Raw genomic sequence first — 22,440 nt, forward strand, 5'->3', positions numbered from 1 at the left:
AACACTGCAATGTCACTAATAGATGCTGTTCTAGTTTGGGCTTCTTTGGAGGGTGCGGGGGGGGGGGGAGACTATTCTTGTAGACTGCTGTGGCTTTTTAAAAATAAATAAATAAATAAATAAATAAATAGAGGATTCACCCATCTAGTGCCTTAAAAATGTATTCCAGGCAACATCCACAAAATGTCAGATGAGCTGATTGGTTTGAACTGTGTCTCATGTCATTCCTGAGGTCCTGCATTCTGCAGGTGGCATTGTGTTAATAAATGACCTCAAGTTTTGGCTTATCCAAGGGTATTTTAAACACACCAGCAGGTAGTACATATTGTATTTCAAATCTAGCCCATCTCTAATTTAGTTTCATACTAGTTTCGACTCCCTTGGCTATAAAAGCCATGAGCCATATAGATCAAAACCTTTTTGCACATTGCTTTTGAATAATGCAGTGAAATGACATCTTATACATCAGGCTGCCTGCATTATTACAATATGAGCTGTCAACATTATGGCTGGTGAACTGTTTTCCCATTGAAAAGCTCACCTCACATACACTGACTTTTAAAATTTGCATCAAAGACATCTGGTGCTTTAATATGTAACTGGTGGATTTGAATTAAACGCAAACCATAAGCAAGTCATGTCACTTACAGGCTCCAGATCACCCATGCACACGGGAAGTTCTCGTATCGTAAGCAAGAGATCCAATCTTTGGCCTAAATGAGGAATTTTACACATCTGTATAGAACAAGATGGAATCTGAATCAGTTGTGAAATGATCATCCAGCAAATATTGTGTTCATCAAACATGTACTTTTAATAATGGGTTTGCCAATTCAGACATAGGCGCAGACTTTTATAGTGCTATTCTCGTGTATTAATTTTACACTACCCCTTAAAAATTTAGTCATGCAATTGCACACATAAGGAGCATGTGCAAATTAAGCACAGAGATACACATACATTTGGGGCCAGATGGCATTAAAAGCAATAACACCGACCTCTTGGGAATAAGAATGGGCTCTTTCTACACACAATTCTGTGTCTAAAGTTTCTGGAAATCTGGCCCAAAACAATACAATCCCTCCTTATTTTTAGTGGGAGCAGGGAGGATCATAAGATTTGCTTAACTTTTCTCCATATGCTCTCCCTCCTGAGTGCCTCTCCATATCCTGACTCTGACTGGGATTAGAAATATAAATGCCAATATCATAGGAAGGGCAGTTCCTTGAAGTGTTTTATCCCATGCTGGAAAAGGGAATCCCAGAAATCTCACGTGACACGTTTTTAATGACTGCTACATTTGCTTACCTCTAGCATAAACTGATCAACCACATGCAGCTCTGAAGGAGATCCCTTGACGGACTGATACATTTCTAAATCTTTTGGAGTTGGCAGATATCTGAAAAATAATGAATGAAAATAAGACGTTCTCTTTCCCAGCAAAATATTGTATTATGAGACAGTTTGACCATTCCATATATTGCACCTTTGGTATTGTGTATTATATTCTACTTGTTTCGGATTATTTAGTAAGGATACTTCCCAGGAGTTCAATCTAACTGCAGGGGAAGCTAACAATAAGTGGCCACAGTAATGATTACAGTAATCAGTATCTGGTGATCATAGTAATCAGTTAAACACATACATGTGGCCTGGGAAATAATAATAATATGCAGTGCTTAAGCAGTGGCTTTTCATTTGTAGATCTGAAAGCACTTTACAAAGGTGGGTACGTAGAATTATCCCTGTTTTACAAATGGGGAAATTGAGGCACAAAGACATTAATATCAACATTTTTTAAAAAGTGACCACTAATTTTTGGCATCTCCTTTTGGGGGCACCCAGTTTGAGATACCTAGGGTCTGATTTTCAGAGGTGCTGAGCATCTGCAGAAACTAGTGAAGTTGTGGGTGCACAGCAGTTATGAAAAATCATGCCTCGGATGTCTCAAGCTGGACACTAAAAAAATAGCGTATACTTCTGAAAATTCTGGTCCATGGGACTTCCCAAAGGTCTCCTTCATAATACTGCTTGGAACAATCAAACTCGCAATAGAGATGGGGGCAAATCCTTGTGTTTTGCTACGGATTTCAAAATATGAATAGAGAATTCACTCACAGAAATAAGGAATGGTTTCTGAATCAAAATAAGGCCTATGTTTGTCCAATAATATTCAGCCTGTTCCCCTAATGCAATTGGTTGCAATTAACTTATTTCACATTTACAGCAGAATAAAAACAGAATTTTGCCCACTGGCCATGACCTTAACATTTTAATGTTGCATTTAGCTGTAAAATTTTGTTCATTTTCCTTTGGATAGTAGGATTTGGATTTCCCATTGATGTTTGTATACTGAATCAGGTTCATTTTACACAGAAGAGGAATGCTTCAGAAAAAGTTTCCTGACTCATTGTAAACATGTACAGTATTTAGGCTCCTGTTTTCCTAAATAATTGGGGCCAAATTTTCAAAAGTTCCCATTTCAGCACCCAGCTGTAGTGGGCAGATTCTCAGAAATGATCATTTTCCTGCAGTTTCTGTTGTTCTGAGTCCAGTGTTCTGAAGAGAAACTGCTAGGTACTGAACACTTTTGAAAATCTGCCCCCTTCATTTAGGTATCTAAACAAGAACTGAAGGACACTGAGCTCTTTTGAAAATCGGCCCTTGATTCTGAAATATATATGTATTGTCTATTCAGTAACATTTTGAAATCTGTTTCATATATGGAGAAAAAGGCTCTCAAACTCTTGCTGAAATTTATAAAAAGAACAGGAGTACTTGTGGCACCTTAGAGACTAACAAATTTATTAGAGCATAAGCTTTCATGGACTACAGCCCACTTCTTCGGTATGCATCCGAAGAAGTGGGCTGTAGTCTACAAAAGCTTATGCTCTAATAAATTTGTTAGTCTCTAAGGTGCCACAAGTACTCCTGTTATACAGACTAACACGGCTGCTACTCTGAAACTTGCTGAAATTTGTAACTCTATTAGACTCTGACAATACATTAGCACAGAACAGAATACCTGCCCTCTTATAGAATCTAACATTACATGCAGCTGCATCTGTTAATGCTTCCCTCAACATCATCACTATATAAAAGAACACTTTGAAATCTTGAAAAAAATCCTTTTCCATTTTATATCATTGCTTAATGGGCTAGAACCCCAGCTAGTGTAAATCAGTGTAGCACCTCTAACTTCAATGGAGCTGAACTGATTTAAATCAGCTGAAGACACTGGTGTAAATACAGAGTGGTGTCTTGAGGTCTGAACACTGGGTATATATCCAGGGACCATATGTGTTGCACATACAGGGTAGGTCTACAGCAAGGGCATTGTTTAATATCAGGGGTCATGGGGATTGTTTAATATCTGAGTTATTCCTGATAAAAATGCTCCCTGAAAACTAGTGTTTCTCAAACTGGGGCTGCTGCTTGTGTAGGGAAAGTCCCTGGCGGGCTGGGCCGGTTTGTTTACCTGCCCCATCCGCAGGTCCGGCCAATCGTGGCTCCCACTGGTCACAGTTCGCGGCTCCAGGCCAATGGGAGCTGCTGGAAGCGGCGCGGGCTGAGGGACGTACTTCCCCCCCTTGTCGGCCCTGTTTAGTCTGTCCGCCCTTGCTGGGGGGCCCGAAAAAAAATTTTCACCGGGGCCCGAACCCACTCTAGGCGGCCCTGAGGGCAGGTAAACAAACCAGGGGCTTTCCCTACACAAGCGGCGGCCCCAGTTTGAGAAACACTGCTGAAAACCCTCCTTTAATTTCAACAAGAGTTCCCATAACTAGTGCTTTCACTCCTAAGAGAGAGTTTACATTAGTTGCCACCTTCAAGTACGGTTGAACTTGTTCTGTGCACTCTGCCAAATTATGTGACCAGTAGCATTTGTTCACTCCTATTAGCTCCACCCACTTGTTTGCTTGTATTAACAAAGTATTTCAAGAGAGTTAATTCTTGGTCAGCATGTACTTAGGACAGGATAGTTAGGAACTAGAGAATACGGTCACTTTTTGTAACCAAGGCTTCGGAGTCAGATCCTCTGCTGGTGTAAATCAGCATAGCTCCATTAACTTGCACAGAACTAGGCTAGTTTTCACCAACTGAGAATCTGGCCCACAGACTGCATAAACTAGTAACTGAGTTGCACCCAGGTACCAGGAAATCTTTCACCAGAAGATCAATGCCTTTAAAAATATTAATATGACTTTGTTTGTGCCTATGATATAGGGGACTTACTGAATTTTCTAAATCTTCTTCTATTGCAGGCAGGTTTTTGTACAAACATCTCATTCCAGATATGCAATACCACTGATCTTCCAGTTCTGGTCATCTTCTAAGCATAGATATAATTCCATAATTTTATAAGTGGTGTGTGATGTGGACAAACGCCCGGTGCCGAGTAGGGGTCAGGGTTCCAAAATCACTTTTCAAAGGGCAGATTTAAACCTACCCTCTAAGGCAGAAGGAGCAGTATTTTAATAACTTTTTTAACACCTGCTTCCTTTGCCTCCCCAAAAATGTCTTGATCAAATAAGTTGAAGATGTTCTTGATTGGGGAAGCAGCTGCCTGTCAATTTTTACACAAGAATTTTAAATTTTGGCAAAGGTACCAAACCCCTGGAATAGGCACATACACATCTGTATGTATTATGGGGAAGATTTTCAAAGGCAAAAAAGGGCAGTTAGGCATCCAGGCTCACAAACTATTTAAAGGGATACTACCCAGTTCCTATACACTGTAAGTGGTTATGTTCTACTTGTGCCTTTGAAAATCTGTCCCTATGGATATAAATAAGCACAAATTTAAAAATTACAGAAACTTCATATTCGGTGTTGGATCAAAAATCTCTACCCCTAATAAATACTGTGTGGGATGTCCATAACATCCTGTCTGTCCAAAAAAAAGCTTTTATAAGACCCGCACACCTTGCCCCTCTCCAAACCAGTATTCAAAAGAGAAACAGAATTCTCTTTGTCTTTTTCTCAAACAAATAACTGATGGCATACCAAGCTAACACTGTAACCGAGGTGTAGTGGATTTTCCCCATAAAGATAATGCTGTCATGGACATGGAAAATCCCACTGACCCAATGCATTACCATTTCACTAACTTTCCACTACACATAACCACTACACCCAAAATTATGTCTGATTTGCTGTCACTTCCCAAACTCCTGCCTTCCTGAAGCTTGCACTAGCAATAGCACGGTGGCTGATGGTTTCTTTGGGGAACAATGGATAGCAGACAATGACATTTATACATGCTCCTCTAATTGTCAATGCAGCAGTCAGGGTACATCAGATGCCTGGGTAAACACTTTCACTGAATTTCCCTTTATTTGCAGAAAATGAATCTGGTAATAGATATCATAAAGAATTGAATCCAAAAGGTTACCTTCTTAGGGCTGTAATCTGCTCATCGGTAAGTCCGCCACCGTCTTCATGTAGAATGTACAATTTTTCTTTCAGCTGGTTTGGTTTTATATGAAAACTTTTCAGAAAAATGTCTAGAGGGAAAATGATTCTTTGATTACTTGGAGATAAATGTACAAGGGAGGGAAACCATGGGAACATTTCACATTCACTTCCCCGATAAAATTAGTTTTCACTTAGCAGCCACTAAGTTCAGGTGAAAACCCCTGCCTTTATATTCTCTGCAAGTACAAATAGCGGTAGAGCATCAAAAATCCATATTATTTTTTGTTAGAATGCAGTCATTGCACTAGACAGAACTATCAAGATACTGTCAGCTGAAGGCACACAGGTGCTTACTATTAAATATTCCTGTTGAACTCAGCCTAGTAGTCAGAGTACACTTTCATTTGTTTGGAATAAAAAACAGCATACAATTACACACCAATCTTTATTTTATTTCTTCGGGTGCTTTGAACATCAAAGATATTAAACCTTCCATTTATTGTTGGTTTTGTTAAAGCTCGTGAAAGATACCAATTGACAGCCCTGCAGACTAGTCATCTGTTTATCCACAAAATAAAAGGAGCAGCAATGCAATCTTCCCCTACACTGCACTTCAACCCTCCCCTGGAAGGGCCACCCCTAAAGGTTAAACATTTTTGTTTTGACATTTTCACAATAAAACATTTCAGTTCAAAATGACTTTGTTTAGAAATTTCTTTTAACTTTAAAATTTTTAAAACAAAAAAAATCTCAAAATTGAAACAATGATTTTTTTCAGTTGCCAACAAACCAAAAAAAAATCCATTATTTGCCTAACTCTAGACAAGAGCAGTCCAATGTAAGTATTTAACAGCTAAAATTCAAGCTGCTGTATGTTGGTTAGTCACATAGGTCACATGGGCTTGCTTCAGTTTCTAGAACTCTTAGAATCAGATTGCTGGTGCAAATATTTGTGGTCTGAGTTCAGATTTGGCTTTCCACTAATATTCTCTAATAGGTGCTTAAAAGTCATTGTGTCCATAAACATTGGTGCCACTGAACTGATTTTCTAGAATAATCAGAAAAATCTGACACAAAAAGGATGTACACAAAGGTGAACTGAATTGAGTTGTTTATTCAAGGGAATGTCCACTATTTTTTTTTAGGTGTCCCCCTAACTTTCATAGTATTTGAGCCCAAATCTCCACTCTACTTCTCCTTCCCTAACTCTAAGTCACCATCAGTAACTTTTACAGTTCCTTCAAAATTAAATTTATTACCTCCTTGGAATAACATTTTGCTCTCCTTACAGAGCTTTCCATTTACAGATCTCAAAGCATTTCCAAAGTCAGTTAAAGGATCATCCTTCATTTGCACAAGGGAAAATTGAGGCTCGGGAAGGTGAAGTGGCAAGCCCAAGGTCACACAGCAGAGTCTGGTTTTCCAACTCAAACACCAGTAATTTATCCATTAGATTAGACCACACATTTTCCCATTAGCATAAACTTTTCATTGTGACCCTACATCAGTGGTTCTCATCCTTTCCAGACTACCGTACCCCTTTCAGTAGTCTGATTTGTCTTGCGTAACCCAAGTTTCACCTCACTTAAAAACTTGGGCTTTGGCTTCAGCCCCTTGCAGCAGGGCTCAGGCTTCAGCTTTCTGCTCTAGGCTCCAGAGAGTCTAACACTGGCCCTGGTGACCCCATTAAAATGAACTTGCCCTCGGTTTGAGAACTGCTGATATAGTACATCAAACAGTATAAGCCAATGGCTCTCAAACTTTTTTACTGGTGACCCCTTTCACATAGCAAGCCTCTGAGAGTGACCCCCCCTTATAAATTAAAAACACTTTTTCATATATTTAACCCATTATACATGCTAGAGGCAAAGCAGGGTTTGGGGTGGAGGTTGACAGCTCGCGACCCCCATGTAATAACCTCGTGACCCCCTGAGGGGTCCTGACCCCCAGTTTGAGAACCCCTGATATAAGCAAATCATTGTCTATATGAATTTTTGGTTGGACTGAGTTCACTAGTGCTTTCTTTGTAGCCTGATGTAAAACCAGGCAAATTGCTGTACCCCCTGGAAGACCTCCGCGTACCCCCAGGGATACATATACCCTTTGTGGAGAACCACTGCCCTAGATGTCCACTTCCCTGGCTGACTGACAGTACTGCTCTTGTCTCTGTCACACTGACACACAAGGTTCTAGAGCAGTTTATTTCTTGTACAGAAACCACGAAATAGCTAAAAATAAATTAAATAATAATGTAAACTATATTGGGCTATAATTCTAGCTAAATTTTAAGCTATATTGTGTGCTTTCTTATTCTGTTTTCTCTTCCAATTCCTTTCCAACTCTCTTTGCTTTGAAAAACACACACATTTTTAAGAAATTATAACCTAACGTCTTTTTGAGACTCATCTTGTTATTCATTAATTTAAGAACCGTGGTTGCCAGCACTTACTGTGGGATTAATCTAGCTTCCTTTTTAAAATTCATTTAACTTGTGATCAAAGTTTGATCAGCTTGTAAGAGAAATCAAAATAGTCTCTGAAAAACAATTATTCTTGATCTTTTTACAACTATCACTCCTCATTAGAGTAATTGAAAGTTTCCCATCATTTTACTAGTAAGGTCAAGTTAACCCATTGATCTGTTTCATTAGCTGTGAGAGTTCATTCCAGTTTAGGTCTTCTGCAGAGACAATGAGTTGTACCCCAGATACAAGGAGGAAGGCTCCAATTGATGATCTGTCATTCAGACCGGTAACTTACATTAGTAGTTTGAACTACCTGTTCCTGCCTAGAAAAAAAGCCAGTGCTCTCCCTGCAGGGGTCTGTAAATAATCCAAAGCAGTGGTAGGCAACTTGCAGCCCATCAGGGTAATCCGCTGGCGGGCCGCCAGACCATTTGTTTACATTAACATGTCTGCCTGCAGTTCCCACTGGCCGCAGTTCACCGTTCCTGGCCAACGGGAGCTGCAGGAAGTGGTAGCCAGGCCCATGCCACTTCCTGCAGTTCCCACTGGTCAGGAACGATGAACCATGGCCACTGGGAGCTGTGGGCAGCTGTGCAAATGTAAACAAACGGTCTGGCAGCCCACCAGTGGATTTCCCTGATGGGCCGCTTCAGGTTGCCCACTACTGACCCAAAGGGTGGATGAACTACATTACTCCAGCTCTTCGTGTGTCAGTGTTTTAAATTCAACAAAAGAAAGACATTGTACATTTAGTGCACTTGGCACATCTGAACAGCATGAGTGTATTTTATTAGAAACGTAGAGGAAGTTATGAACAATTTCTGCTTCTTTGAGGCTAGGTATGGAGGCAGCTCCACAAATTGGCACCTGTGCAACCTTGACTATGAGTTGCATTCTCACATTTCCAAAGCACTCAGAATATTAACTGTACCACTGTTTTCCTGATAGAGTGAGGTACAGTGTATCCCCACCGCCCCGTACCACTGACAGGTGCCATTAGCCTCATGCAAAGCTCTTCAAAGTCAATGGAAGTCCCGCCACTGACTCCACTGGGCTTTGCATCAGGCCCATATGCCCATCTTCTGTGACATCATGGGACTAGGTGCAATATATCCACCAAGCACAAAAGAGGAGTACAGCTCTACCATACAGAAATATATATTCACCTCTTAGAGAGAGCCAGGTTCTAAAAGTAAAAGGTCAGTAAACAGCAACTGAGCTTGCTTTGTCACTTTTAAAGCTAGTTTTTGTGGCCATGAAGGACCCTCCTGAAATAAGGCCAAACCCTCAGCAAGCAGGGAGACTCCTGGCATAGGAGCATAGAAAAGAGAGCAGGAAAAGCCTTGGATCATCCAGTCCATCTCCCTGTCAAAGTAGGACCGTGCTCCGCAGGACCTGCTCACATGTTTTGTCTAGTCTAGATTTCAGTGTCCAAAGCATGAGCCTTAAAGCTGCTTCCCTTGGGAAAATAATCTACAGCCTAACAGATCTCACTGTCAGGACGCTTTTCCTGATATTCAGCCTACATTTCCCCTTTTTTCAGTTTCATCCCACTGCTGCTAATTATACCTCTGCACCCTAAATCATTCTCCTCTCATTTTGGTGCTTCTGCCCTTCAAATATTTGTAAACTGTGCCCTTGTCCTTTTTCCCAAAGCATCTTTTGGGGGAGGGGGTAGGCGGAGGGGTGCGTGCACACACACAATCTTTAAGAGTCAAATTTAGAGAAATTGGGCCATGCAGTCCTAAAATCGCTATTTAGACATTTACATATGAACCTACCTGATTTACACATGATATTGTGGTAACCATAAATACAAGCTGCAGGCAGGCTTTGCCTTATGCATTCAGAATATGTGCACACAGTTCATATTATTACACTTACTGAAGGTATGTGCAATTTTTTGATTTAACATAATATGCCGATTCACTGAAGGTTCGTTGCCTGAAAATACCGCCATGTCCTGGATATGAAACTGGTTGTAGATTCTAGATTCATCTATTTTTTTCTTATGTTGGCTACATGATGCCCAGATTGATTTCTGAATCTAAAAATACAGGAGCAACAAGATAAATTTAAGTCACAGTAACATTACCACAAAGTTTCCATGCAAACAGCTTCTTTAACTTACTGTTGTTCTTACAGTGGCAGACCCATCATTTGAAAAGACAAAACCAGAAAACAACAGGAGTACCAGCTACATGGAAATATGAAATCACTCTGTGGGCGCCAGGGTATAGCTGCAAACAATCTGCACGTGTGGCAAGTGCCCATAATGTACCCTCCTATGGGAAGGTATGCATTGAACCTTGCAGAGTTTCTGACACATCCTCCCTTTCGCAGGAGACAGGCTCCAAACCTCCCCGAAGGTGATGCAGGTATGCAGCTGAAGTTAGATGCTACCTAGACAACCACAAGGTTCCCAGAGCAGTGTTCTACAGAGAACAGCTGTTCCCAAATTCCACCTTTCACCCAAGGTATGTTACCCCCAACTGCATGGTAAGTACTGTACTCTCTCACTTATCCCCCCCACACACACACACACAGATCTGTTTTAGCTCACCTCTGACTATGTTGCTGGAAAGCACAGCACGAGACTCCAAGTTGGGAGGCTGTAGGTCAAAAGTCATACATGTTTCCAGGGTTTGGGGGGGCCACTAAAACCAAAGGAGCTAGCTCAGAATGGATGAGTTGTCACAGATAAGGGCAAGGCCCGGCTTTTCAGCTTGAAGTGGAAGTACAGTGCCAACAATAGTGCAGGAGCATTCTCTGTGTATCTGCTGGCTTCCTGGAAGCAGGAAATTCTGGGCATCTCACAGGAAAGCCGGTTCTCATCTTGTGAGCTTCAGGACATTGGCTCCAAGCCAAACAGGCAGAGTCAGATAAAGAAAATGGACAGAGTAACCGGGCTTGATCTGCCCAATGCTGCGTACATAGTTTTCCTCAAGGAGGAAATAGGACTAGCAAGTGGAAGGAAAGCCTTCATGTATTATCAGGTGCAGCCTTAGGCATAGGCTATATGGAAGCGTAGGGCGTCACATCTAAGGAAGTGTCTGACGAGTACTAATACAGCAGACTAGTCCTAAACTGCTTTTCTCCAGATATGAAGTTTAATTCCCACCAATAACTCCCTCCTTTCATTTCTGGAATAGGTGGCTTGATAGGTCTCTTCCCATCTGTTATTTCTAGGTGCAGCTGGTGCTCTGAACATGGAGTGCAGCACTGCTTTCTCTGAAGCACCTGTGTCACTCAGGCAAAGGATTCTGGAGCATACTGAGGAATTCAAGGCAACCACCAGTTGTGACTGAGTAAACACTGGCTCTGGTTGGAGGAAGTGACAGAGACAGCAGAGCAGGCGGGCTGAAAGATGCCATTAAGGATGTGCATGGGATGGGCAAATCCCATCTTTGACAGATATGGCAATCACCTGCCATATCCTTGGGAGACCTTCTTGAATTCACTTTAAGTATATTTAGGGTCCATTATATTAAATGAATGGTTTATGTATTATTGTGGGACAGGACTGTGTGTAACCTCGAGAGAGGGGAGGCATGACAGATGTGAGACCTGGGGGTTCAAGGGACTATATTAACCAATGTGCCAGACAAGAATGGACTTTTGGAACAGAAAGTGTTAAGAGATTTTGCAGGGGAATATCTGGAGGGAGGTGAATGCAAATTCCCCCTCTATAGTTATGCAAAAACCCAGCCTTTTGAAACTATGCCCTGAGGAGTGCATAGTCATTGTCTGCTGATCTCCTGTTATGTGAGGCCAAGATCAAAAACCCAAGCTGTATAACAGAAAAGCATAATTGTTCTGCTTCTGAACCTGAGATAGCTATGAACTTGAAACCACAGGGAAAACCCAGTTGTGGGTTTTAAAGGACTGACACTTACCACAGCCCAAGGTTGGAGTTGGGGTGACCTCTGGTATGCTTTTTAGCATGCATGTTGGTTATTTTGTTGTTTTTAATATGTTCTCTCTGTAATGCAGGCAATTACGCTGTTCTTAACTCTGAAGAGAAACCAAATCACAGAGGCTGGCTGAGAATATCACAATATAGGCAGGGAACTGGGCAGCCTTTATAAAAAGCCAGTCAAGAGGGGAAGAGATGCAGGTCTCGACCCAAAAAGGGTGATGGCTGAGGAGCTGGGAGCCTAGAGTGGGTGCTCTTGAGGGACCGTGAAGGAGTAATACAGGTGCAGTTGCCCTGAACTGTGACAACATCTTCAGCTAATGTGCCTGTGGATTTTGCCTATTCTCAACATTTAAGAACAAAAACTGGCATGAGAACACTGTCAGGTTCATTCCTTGGTAACTGTTAAATACATTAACATATAGATTTTCAACCAAGTGTACAACTGCCTGTGCAAAATGTGCGTGTCCAACTTCACAACCTATGTGAATGAATATTTACTGCAATCCCACTTGCAAACTGGGTAATTGCACATGCAGTTAGGTGACCAGGTTCTTTCATGGAACAATTACTCCACTTGCATGGATAATTACTGCAGTAGTACATGCAACATAGTTGCACGTCCTGTCATTTTTTTAAAAAATGTTTCCCCTCCCCGCTCCAGCTACTTGATCATGATGAAGAGCAGTTACTTTTATCCTGACCTTCTCTTGAGGAACAACATCCCAGTGAAAAGCTTTTGTTCTTTTCCATGCTGGCGAGAGGCGGGCGGGCGGAGGGAAAGCAGGTGGTGGTGGCACCACTGCCTGAACTCTGGAAAGCGGAAATGATGATGCTGGGGTTGCCTCCTCTGTGAGGGGGGTTGATCGGGGTGGTGCTTCGTAACCCACAGCAAGGCAATGGGCTCCTTCTGCCTGCTTATTTGGAGCGATGAGGAGTTTTTCATATACAGCCTCTGAGGTGCCTTCTCCAAAGCCTTCCTGAGGTTCTGAGCGATTCTTCCACAGCAGGCAATACCTGTCTATAAGCGATACCCATTCATTCTGGAGCTTGCTAATGTCCTCTGCCCTGTTATTCTGGACAGTAAAGGGTATTCGAAACCTAAAATTTAAGAATGTCATTATATAAACCCAAGATAGTGTAAATAACATGCTGACTAAATAACCACAAGTATTTCTGATTTAAGCAGAATGGTGCTAGACAGCTTTACTTGTCAAAGGAGACTAGCGCTGCTGACTCTGACCTTTTCAGTCAGAGTTAATTGCTTAGGTTTCTAAAGTTAGAGAGCTGAAGCTTTGCCATATTGACTCTATGGTACAGTTTCCTCAATTTCTCTTCTCCTCATGGGGGAAGATGAACAATCCCCTCAGTTTTGCCTTTGTGTTTAGTGTACAAACTAGTCAGAAACTATTTACAACAACTAAGGGCTGGTCCACACTAAGCCCCAAGTTCGAACTAAGATACGCAACTGCAGCTACGTGAATAATGTAGCTGAAGTCGAAGTAACTTAGTTTGAACTTACGGCGGGTCCACACGCGGCAGGCAGGCTCCCCCGTCGACTCCGCCTACTCCTCTCGCGGAGCAGGATTACCGTCGTCGACGGCGAGCACTTCCGAGATTGATTTATCGCATCTAGACAAGACGCAATAAATCGATCCCAGAAGATCGATTGCTTGCCGCTGAACCAGCGGGTAAGTATAGACATACCCTAAGATAGCCATTGAAGGATAAATCCCTCCATGGCCCTTAAGTGATGACTAGACAGTCTTTGTTACCCAGGTTTAAATGTAGGCATTTGACTTCATTCTGTGGTACTTTGAGATCCACTTATACAGCTCAGTTACCCAATCATTTATCCACATGATTTTGACAGCCTGATTTTTCCTGTTGCTGTATTCTACTTTTGGGCATCTAAAGACATGGTTATTCAACCTTATTTTTAATTGCCCTGATTATCAAATTATTAATTACTAGCTATACTTACAAGTAATTGTGTTCCTTGGTCTGGACGGAGAAAGTATCATATCCATTCTCTTTAATGACACTCACATTTCCATTTGACAAATTAATTGTCTTTGCTACAGGGTCTGCATTCTTGTTCTCTCCATTGTTGTCGATGCAAGATAAACTCAGTTCTCCTTCACTTAGCTGCACCAAATATCTCAAGGACAAAGGAATAGAGATATCAGCACATTCCTCGCTTAACCGCTATCACCATTAGCCTTGCCTTCTGCTTTAAACAGCAGAAGATACGTTCTTTTATCAAGAAGTCTTCATACTTCCATTTCACCTTTCATCCAAGGATCACAAAGCATCTCACCAATGTTAAAGAATTAAGCCTAACATCACACCCATAAGGTAGGCTTTATTACCCGCATCTAATACATGGGCAAACTGAGACAAGGGAGGTGAATGCCTTGCATGATATTACAGTGAACCAATGACAGATCCAGGAGCAAAACCCAGGAGGCTTGACTAAAGGGCTAAGAACTGTACACATCCTACTATTTGTGTTACCCCATCTTCCCTCCACCCAGCCCCAACTGCTGATTTCTCTCATCTGCCTACTGTCTCTAATCTTTTAGATTGTAAACTCTGTGTGTCAAGGACTGTCATTTACTATACATTAGTACAGCACCTAGCACAATGGGGTTTTGAGATGCTTGGCCTCTAGGTTCTACTGTAACGTAAGTGTTAAATAATAACATAAGGCTCAAATTCCTCTACTCTAAATACTAGCCACGTTTCTGATCCACCTCCCCTTTCGCTGACTTAAGAACTATCTCCTCTGCTATGTGGAAGAAGAGAGAATACATGAGTGAATGCAAGTTAAACTATATAGAAGAGGGACAACACTTCACTGAAATTAAAGGTAGAGAAGGCAGTGTAGTCTTGTAGTTAGGGCATTGAACTGGGAGTCAGGAGACCTGGGTTGTAAACCTAGCTCTACTACTGACCTGTTATGTGACCTTGGGCACATTTCTTCACCTCTGTGGCTGTTTCCCCTTTCTCTTGTCTATTTAGATTGTAAGCTCCCAAGGACTGTCACACTACATACAGCCTCTACCACAAAAAGGCCACAATCTTGGTTGGGTCTTCTAGCCCCTACTTTAATAAAGGTCCTTCTCTTGGGGGTTATTTTGCTTCTTTATCACTCTGACGCTAGTTTCATCGCTGCTCCCAGAGGTGAAAGTAAGCCGGTACACCCCGGTAGGGCATACTGGCAAGAGCGGATAGGCTTCCCCTGGTGGCAGTTTAAAGGGCCTGGGGCTCCCAGCAGCGACTGGAGCCCCGGGCCCTTTAAATTGCCACCAAAGCCCTGCTGCCGGAGCCCTGGGGTAGCAGCGGTGGGGCTCCGGTGGCGATTTAAAGGGCCCGGGGCTCAGCCACCGCTACAGCCCCGGGCCCTTTAACTTACCGCCGGAGCTCCGCCGCCGCCGCTACCCCAGGGCTCCAGCAGCAGGTCTCCAGGGACGATTTACACTCATAGACTTTAAGGTCAGAAGGGACCGTCATGATCATCTAGTCTGATCTCCTGCACATCACAGGCCACAGAACTTCACCCACCCACTCCTGTAATAGACCCACAACCTCTGGCTGAGTTACTGAAGTCCTCAAACCATGATTTAAAGACTTCAATTTATAGAGAATCCACCATTTAAATCTGCTAGTGACCCGGGCCCCATGCTGTAGAGTAAGGCGAAAAAAACCCAGGGTCTCTGTCAATCTGACCCAGGGGAAAATCCTTTCCAAACCCCAAATATGGTGATCAGTTAGACCTTGAGCATGTGGGCAAGACCCACCAGCCAGACACCTGGGAAAGAATTCTCTGTAGTAACTCAGAGCCCTCCCCAGCTACCGTCCCATCACTGGCCATCGAGTATAATTTAAACAAGTTTAGTTACTATGGAAGAAGAAAACATAAAACATAAAATGTAAGTTACAGCTATGCCTACATGCTGAGTCAAAGTGATAAGAATTGTTTAATGGAGCTGGCAATTATATTGATCGCTCCTTCCTTTAGAACGGGGACTTATGGCTTAATAGGATCTCCGGATGTCTCCGCCATTATTTACTTTTCCAAAAAAAGAAAGAAGATTAATATTATGTCGGAAGCAACCAGGGCTTTGCTTTGCAAGATAAATAAAAATCAATTTTTGTTTGTTAGCAAACCTGTTAAATGTAGCAGGGTAGCAAATCCTAAGATGCTCTTGAGGAAACTGTTTACAAGACATACAGTGGTAGCCTTTTAAAAATAATTAAAATAATTTCCTGGGAACTCTGAATTCTTTTGAGGTAATTGCTATGTGCAGATAATTACCATGTTAAATGTTTTCTTTCTTTCTTTCTTTCTTGCATTATGAGGGGTCCCCATAGGCCTCTTCCCGCCACCCCAAAAAAAAAATCTTTTGACAGGATGACCTGGCATAACAACAACAAACTGAAGAGGCATTTTAAAGCCTTCACTGAGAGGTTCCTAGTTCCATAATGGCTCAAGGGGTAACAAAAAATCATTGTTACCAGCAGATGGCTATTTAGTGGCCTGGGTAAAATAGTTGGAGGTTCAGTCTAAATCCTAGCACATCATTATTCGTAGCTCTAAAGTTACCTCCCTTTAGGGCAGTGGCTGGTCATCTCTACAGGAAGGCCAAGAGGAGAACAGAGAATGACTTATTGGCTGCAGAACAGCCATTTGTCCAGTGAGAGAAAATTGTCCTCTAGCAGAGAACCTATGGTGTATACTTACCTTCTTTAGCTGCTTTAACACAAGTTTTACTTCTTTTCATTAGTGGTTGAAAATGGGATGGTTAGGAAGGTAAAAAGAAAAAAAGGTGAAGATGAAGGAGAAGGAAATTCTCCAGGCTCACCCATTAAAATCACTTTATTATTTATTTGTATTGCAGTAGCATCTAGAAGCCTCTGTCATGCACCCAGACTCCACTGTGCTAGGTGCTATTGCAAGCCTACTAACAATACTTACCTTATATGGTCTTCATTTCAGATAGACTGATTCACTAAATTTGAATCCAAAAAGTGAACCAAAACAACATTTCTTGATCCACAAGTTAAAATCCTAGTATTAGATAATTATCAGAGCCTGTGAAAGATCTACCCCCTTACTGCAACTAGGAGATAGAAATTACTGCTACGAAAAGAAAAAGATATTTCATACTTCACCCATTTAATAGATACAAAACTGTCTTGCTGCAAATCCAGTAGTCCTTCATGTATCACATCACATTTGGCAGGTCTTCCAGAGCAGGACTCTGCAGGTCTCCTGTATGAATTACTCTGGGTAACTTTGTTCACCAGGTGTGATATCTGTATAATAAGTGACAGTAGCTAGTGTATGTTTTACATACCAGCACCCTTGCAGCCTATGTTAATGGGTTGTTTTTTTAAAATGTATCCATGAATAAAATGGACATCTAAAGAGGGAGATTAATCTCATCTTACATAAACTAAGTAAGTGATGTTGCTCAATGCAAATTTGCTGGTATGCCTAAACACGTAGATGTGTGAGCCTCCTCCTAAAAAGGCTTATTGTTAAACACAGATCTCTCTGTTATTGTTCTCATATTGTTTCCTTACTTAATGTACAATTAGAGTTTCTGCAAATCTCCAAGCACTCAGTTAAAACACAGGTAACATTTGTCTGGTTTGAGGTCTCATCCCAAACTCTAGACTCGGAGCGGCTTCATTGACAGCTTTGTGACCCGTTTCAGTTGAACCCACGCCTAGTGTCAAATGAACCTGGACAGAAAATTGTACCTACTAATTAGGTCTCACCATGAGGGACTCTCTCTTCAGAGCTAAAGGGTTCCCCTTTCCAATGGGCCACCTTACAGGTCTGTCTGAAAATAAAACCATTTGATGCTGAATTCTGCCCTACACTTATATTCCTATGTCCCATGTAAACCTAGTGCAATCACTAAGGTGTAAATCAGGTGAAAGTCTGTTAAAAAAATATATTAAGGATATATCAACCTCTCCATTTGCACAACACATAGCACATCCTAATATTAAAGTGATGATAATAAATAAGTTATTACAGCAGATTAACCTACTTTTCTTTTATCTTCAAGAGACATTGCTTCCAGCTCATAATCTGCACGCCCATGAAATGCGATGCTGAAGCGCCTCCCTTCACTGTCTTCATAGGATTTAACTTGTGAAAATGGGAACTGTTTCTTGATGATCCCTTTCTCAATGTTAAAAATGGTCTGTGTGTTAAAATCAATCTGGAAGAGAAAGATCTTTCTCATTTGATTTCACCTCTTCCCTCATTAACAAGGAAGGGCCCATCACCAATATGAACGTGAAATATTTTGGTTCCTGGCTAAAGGGCCAACTGAGAAAATGCATCTGTTCTGTTGACAATTAGAATCAAGAACAAACTTTTTATTATCCAACCACTGTCCTGTATTTACTGTAGTTACCAAAGAAATATATATTTATTGCATCTGTGTTTTCCTTATCTCTTTGATAAATATACATCAATTCATCATTCTGAAGCATTGTTTTCTTTGAAATTTTCCGCATATCTTGTATAAGCCAGTGCAAGAGCTTGTTCTACAGCAGCAGCACAGGCTAGTGGAATAATCTTCTCACTGGAGCATTAATTACTGGGCAAAGGACAGACTGATGCTTCTAGCCAGGTGTCAAAGTTGATTGGCAATCACCAGTCAAGTGGCCATTCTTTAGCAATGGAGGGGAGCAAAAACAGATTGATCTGCATTTTAACAAACAAGATGGAACTTCTTTCACCATGAGGCTCCATGTCTCTTTCCTCCGTGTGGGAACGAACTTTATTTAGGGGTAACCCTCAGGAAAATATATTTCAAAGGGTGACTGGTCTATAAAAGTGAGGGGCAAAAAACACCCCAGATATGCTCTCTCTCTCTCTCTTTCACCTAAGAAGACAAAGGAACCGGCCCTTTGGCCTTTGAGGGCAGATCCTAACTTGAGAATTTGGTCAGCTATATTGCTGAGAATATGTGGCAATAATTTTACCTTGATCCAAGTCTTGTTTATTAAGCTTTAGTTACTAGAAAGCATTTTCATCTTATTTCTCTTGTAACCATTTCTTACTTTAATACCTTATATGTGTACTCATTTAAAACCCACCTCTTTGTAGTTAAATACAATTGTTTTATTCTTTAATCAGAACTAATCCAGTGTTGTGTTTAAAGTGCATTGTTTGGAAACTCCAATTACAGTAGCAAAGTGTTGTACATTGACCCCTTACAGGGATAACGGACTTCTAATATCGGAACCGCCCAGAAGAGGGCTGCACAGTACAGAACACACCTTTTGGGGAAAACTCAGGACTGGACATATGTTGGGGTTGCCTGGCAAGCAGTAACCAAGGCTGCTGGAAGCCAGAGTGTTGCTGGTGTGTTGCTGACAGGCTGCTGGATTCAGTGTCGCTGGACCAGAACTGCAGCTATACACAGACTTTCAGGGGGTGACCAGCATGCTGTCTAGCTGTTTGTGAACAGCCCAGTGTGGGAGCTACAACAGCAAAGCATTGTGAGGCACTCAAGGTTGCAGGGCAGGTGGTGACAACCCTTCACTTGTTTGGATTGCACCCTGGAATGCGATACTATGTCTACACTTAAAACACCAGCACTTCAGTGAAGACGCTACTTACGCCAATGGGAGGACTTCTAGGTGGCAGCTAGCTCGATGTGAGAATTCTCTGGGGCTAGGCCAATTTAACTGTGTCGCTCAGTGGTGTGGATTTTTCATACCCCTGAGCGATGTCATTACAACTGATCACATATACAACTAGTATAGACCAGGCCTCACACTAGCAACGGGTGTGTTTCGCCCTTCACTGTAGTTAATCCACCTCCCCCAGAGACAGTAGCTAGGTTGACAGAAGAATTCTCCCGCTGCTGTAGTGTTTTAACGTAAACATAGCCTAGGTTATTATCCTTCCTGCACAGGAATAGAGACTAGTTAAAGTAGAATATTTTGTGTGCAGACAAGCCCTTACTCTGACTGGGTTCACTTCATCCCAGAACATATTGTGTAATCCAGGGGTCAGCAATCTTTCAGAAGTGGTGTGCCGAGTCTTCATTTATTCACTCTAATTTCAGGTTTCGCGTGCCAGTAATACATTTTAATATTTTAGAAGGTCTCTTTCTATAAGTGTATAATATAGAACTAAACTATTGTTGTATGTAAAGTAAATAAGGTTTTTAAAATGTTTAAGAAGCTTCATTTAAAATTAAATTAAAATGCAGAGCCCCCCGGACCGGTGGCCAGGACCCGGGCAGTGTTGAGTGCCACTGAAAATCAGCTCTTGTGCCGCCTTTGGCACGCGTGCCATAGGTTGCCTACCCCTGGTGTAATCCCTTCTGAGCACACAGGGCTTTGCTGCTTAAATGAGGTCTGAATTAGAGCTATGTCAATTTACACCAGATGAGGGCTTGGCCCAGTCAAGGGCAGGGGCAGGAGGGAAGAGCGGTATAGTTTGCTGTGTTACTGGGTTTGTGAAGCTGTTGTAAACTTTCTAAGATAATCAGGAAATCAGGTTTATGATTTGAAAAATATCTGAATATTTTAGAAACTAAGTAGCTACATCTTAACCTAATGGTTTGTAGATTAGAACTTTGGGCAGAGATTTTCAATAATGCACAAAGGATTTAGGAGCAACTAGTCCCACTGACTTTCAATAGGACTTGTGTACCTAAGTCCCCCAGGCATATTTGAAAATCTCTTCCTTAGTTCTAAAGTGCACAGGTAGGATTTATAGATCATGACTAGAGAGACATGCTGTCAAAAGAAATTTTAAAAGAAAATAATCACTTTTATAAGTGCCAACTTGTAATGAAGAACAGTGTGCAAAGGGAAACCATCACAATCAAATATCTTTGTCACGGAGCACAATAGCTAGAGATGAAAGATGTCTTAGATCTTCAAGTCCATCCTACAGCCTACAGGTTATAATTCCCCAACAGAGGAGGTATCAAATATTAATTGCACAGAACTTTTAGTCTAAAAGGCAGAGAATTAGTTTAATATTTCAAACATTTCCACTGGATTTTAATTCAGGCAATATATTGGACTACGGAGTATATTAAAACCACATTCACGTTAATACAAAAATATAGTATGTGCCATATTTCTGCAAAGGCAGGGGTTTGTATTCATGAAGTTACCTGCAAAATTCGTTTCTGCCACCTATATCGTTTGTATTTGTAGACACTGAAGTTGAACTGTGAACCAGTCAGCAAATCCTGCAAATCCTGGAAAACATTATTGATATCAACTAAAATCTTATGTTCTTTCAATACATGTTAATATGAAATTCATTAAGACTCTTCAGTGAAGTCCCCCTCTGTGCAATATGTCAGAGGCTTTGTCAGGATCTCTGCACTGGGAAGAATTGTACCACCATAATGGCTTGATTTTCACACGTGCCAAGCATCCACAAAGCCTACTGAAGTAACTGAAGTGAAAGGCGATATCATGAGAGGGAGAAGGAATGAGCAAGGGAGAGAAAGGAAGAAACAGAATTGAGAACGGGTAGTAAGGTGGAAAGGGAGACCTCAGAATTCTACTAAATGCATTTAAAACAACATGAATGCATTTAGTACAATGCAATAGCCAGTCTATTAATCAAACTAGCAAACTAAAAGGGCATCAACCTTTGTAGAAAGGCACTTTCATCATCAGATTACTGAACAGGATGAAGTAGAACTAGAGATATAGGATTTGCCCGTGCTCATAAATGCTGGGGTGCACAATTTACCACCTGGCTTCTAAAATTGGCTATTGCACTTACATGTACTGATTTTACAAGCTATAGGATAATGTGCTCTGTATTTGTGCACCAAAGGTGAGGATATAACTGTGTTCAAGTTTGATTTAGCTCTCAGTTTAATTATCACAGACTATAGTACTGTGGGCAGTAGCGAAGAAACCACTTATAATGTGTTATTTCTAGAACACATCATCCATATAAATGTCCTGTTGGTGATAATATACTATAGGAGAGGGGATTTCCACTGCAATGAAGACTTATTCTGTGTATTAACTCACATCAACACAGCCTCTTTAGTGTTGTAAAATTAAAGAGAGACATTCATGCAACCTGAAATTTTTGATACAATCATCCTTACAGCTCTCCTATCTCATATCACAGAGCTATAAAGTCTAAACCACCAGGAGCCAAATTCTGAATTACTTACACAGAGAGCAACCATCTACTTACAGTATGAACTGCTTTTACTTTAGATTTAGGGAATGCAGAAAGACTCACAAAATGGCAGCTGCCTCTGCTGACAACTGTCCAAAAATGTTAAGCTGCAGTATGCAGAAAACAGAATGATAATATCACATAACTACAAGCACCACAAACCAGTTCTCAGTCACTCATTGCTTTTGCCCAAGTAAAAAACTTAATAAAAAGGTGAGTAAGAACCATCAAGATCTGGATCCATAATTGCTAGTTCTAACTTCACTTTGTTTCATCACTTGAAGAAAATGATGTCCATGCAGCCCTCTATGTTCCTGGCTAATCCCCAGCTGATAGACGGTTCAGTTCTGTGTTGCAAGAGGACACCAAACTGCAGCTTACTTTTTTTCCTCCTTCTAGATGAACCTTATGCAAGCAGAGCACTTATTAAGCAGT

The 22,440-nt window shown here is 41.4% G+C and overlaps 1 protein-coding gene across 4 annotated transcripts in view; it reads right to left on the reverse strand.

The window, feature by feature from the left end:
• LOC101944148 (formin-I-like) overlaps window positions 1-22,440 on the reverse strand; it is a 64,062-nt gene that overhangs the window by 15,867 nt on the left and 25,755 nt on the right. For 2 of the 4 annotated variants that reach the window (XM_065566024.1, XM_065566025.1), the window contains exons 3-11: window positions 20,966-21,052; window positions 17,864-18,037; window positions 16,969-17,117; window positions 13,780-13,956; window positions 12,500-12,896; window positions 9,764-9,926; window positions 5,393-5,504; window positions 1,309-1,399; window positions 649-735 (exon numbers count right to left, since the gene is read on the reverse strand). In XM_065566024.1, coding sequence (XP_065422096.1) covers window positions 649-735; window positions 1,309-1,399; window positions 5,393-5,504; window positions 9,764-9,926; window positions 12,500-12,896; window positions 13,780-13,956; window positions 16,969-17,117; window positions 17,864-18,037; window positions 20,966-21,052 — 1,437 coding nt within the window. The remainder of the gene's footprint in view (window positions 1-648; window positions 736-1,308; window positions 1,400-5,392; window positions 5,505-9,763; window positions 9,927-12,499; window positions 12,897-13,779; window positions 13,957-16,968; window positions 17,118-17,863; window positions 18,038-20,965; window positions 21,053-22,440) is intronic. The other 2 variants (XM_065566026.1, XM_065566027.1) reach the window with 1 other exon arrangement.

The sequence above is a fragment of the Chrysemys picta genome, chromosome 13 (genome assembly GCF_011386835.1).
Source record: "Chrysemys picta bellii isolate R12L10 chromosome 13, ASM1138683v2, whole genome shotgun sequence".
Taxonomy (NCBI): Eukaryota; Metazoa; Chordata; order Testudines; family Emydidae; genus Chrysemys; species Chrysemys picta.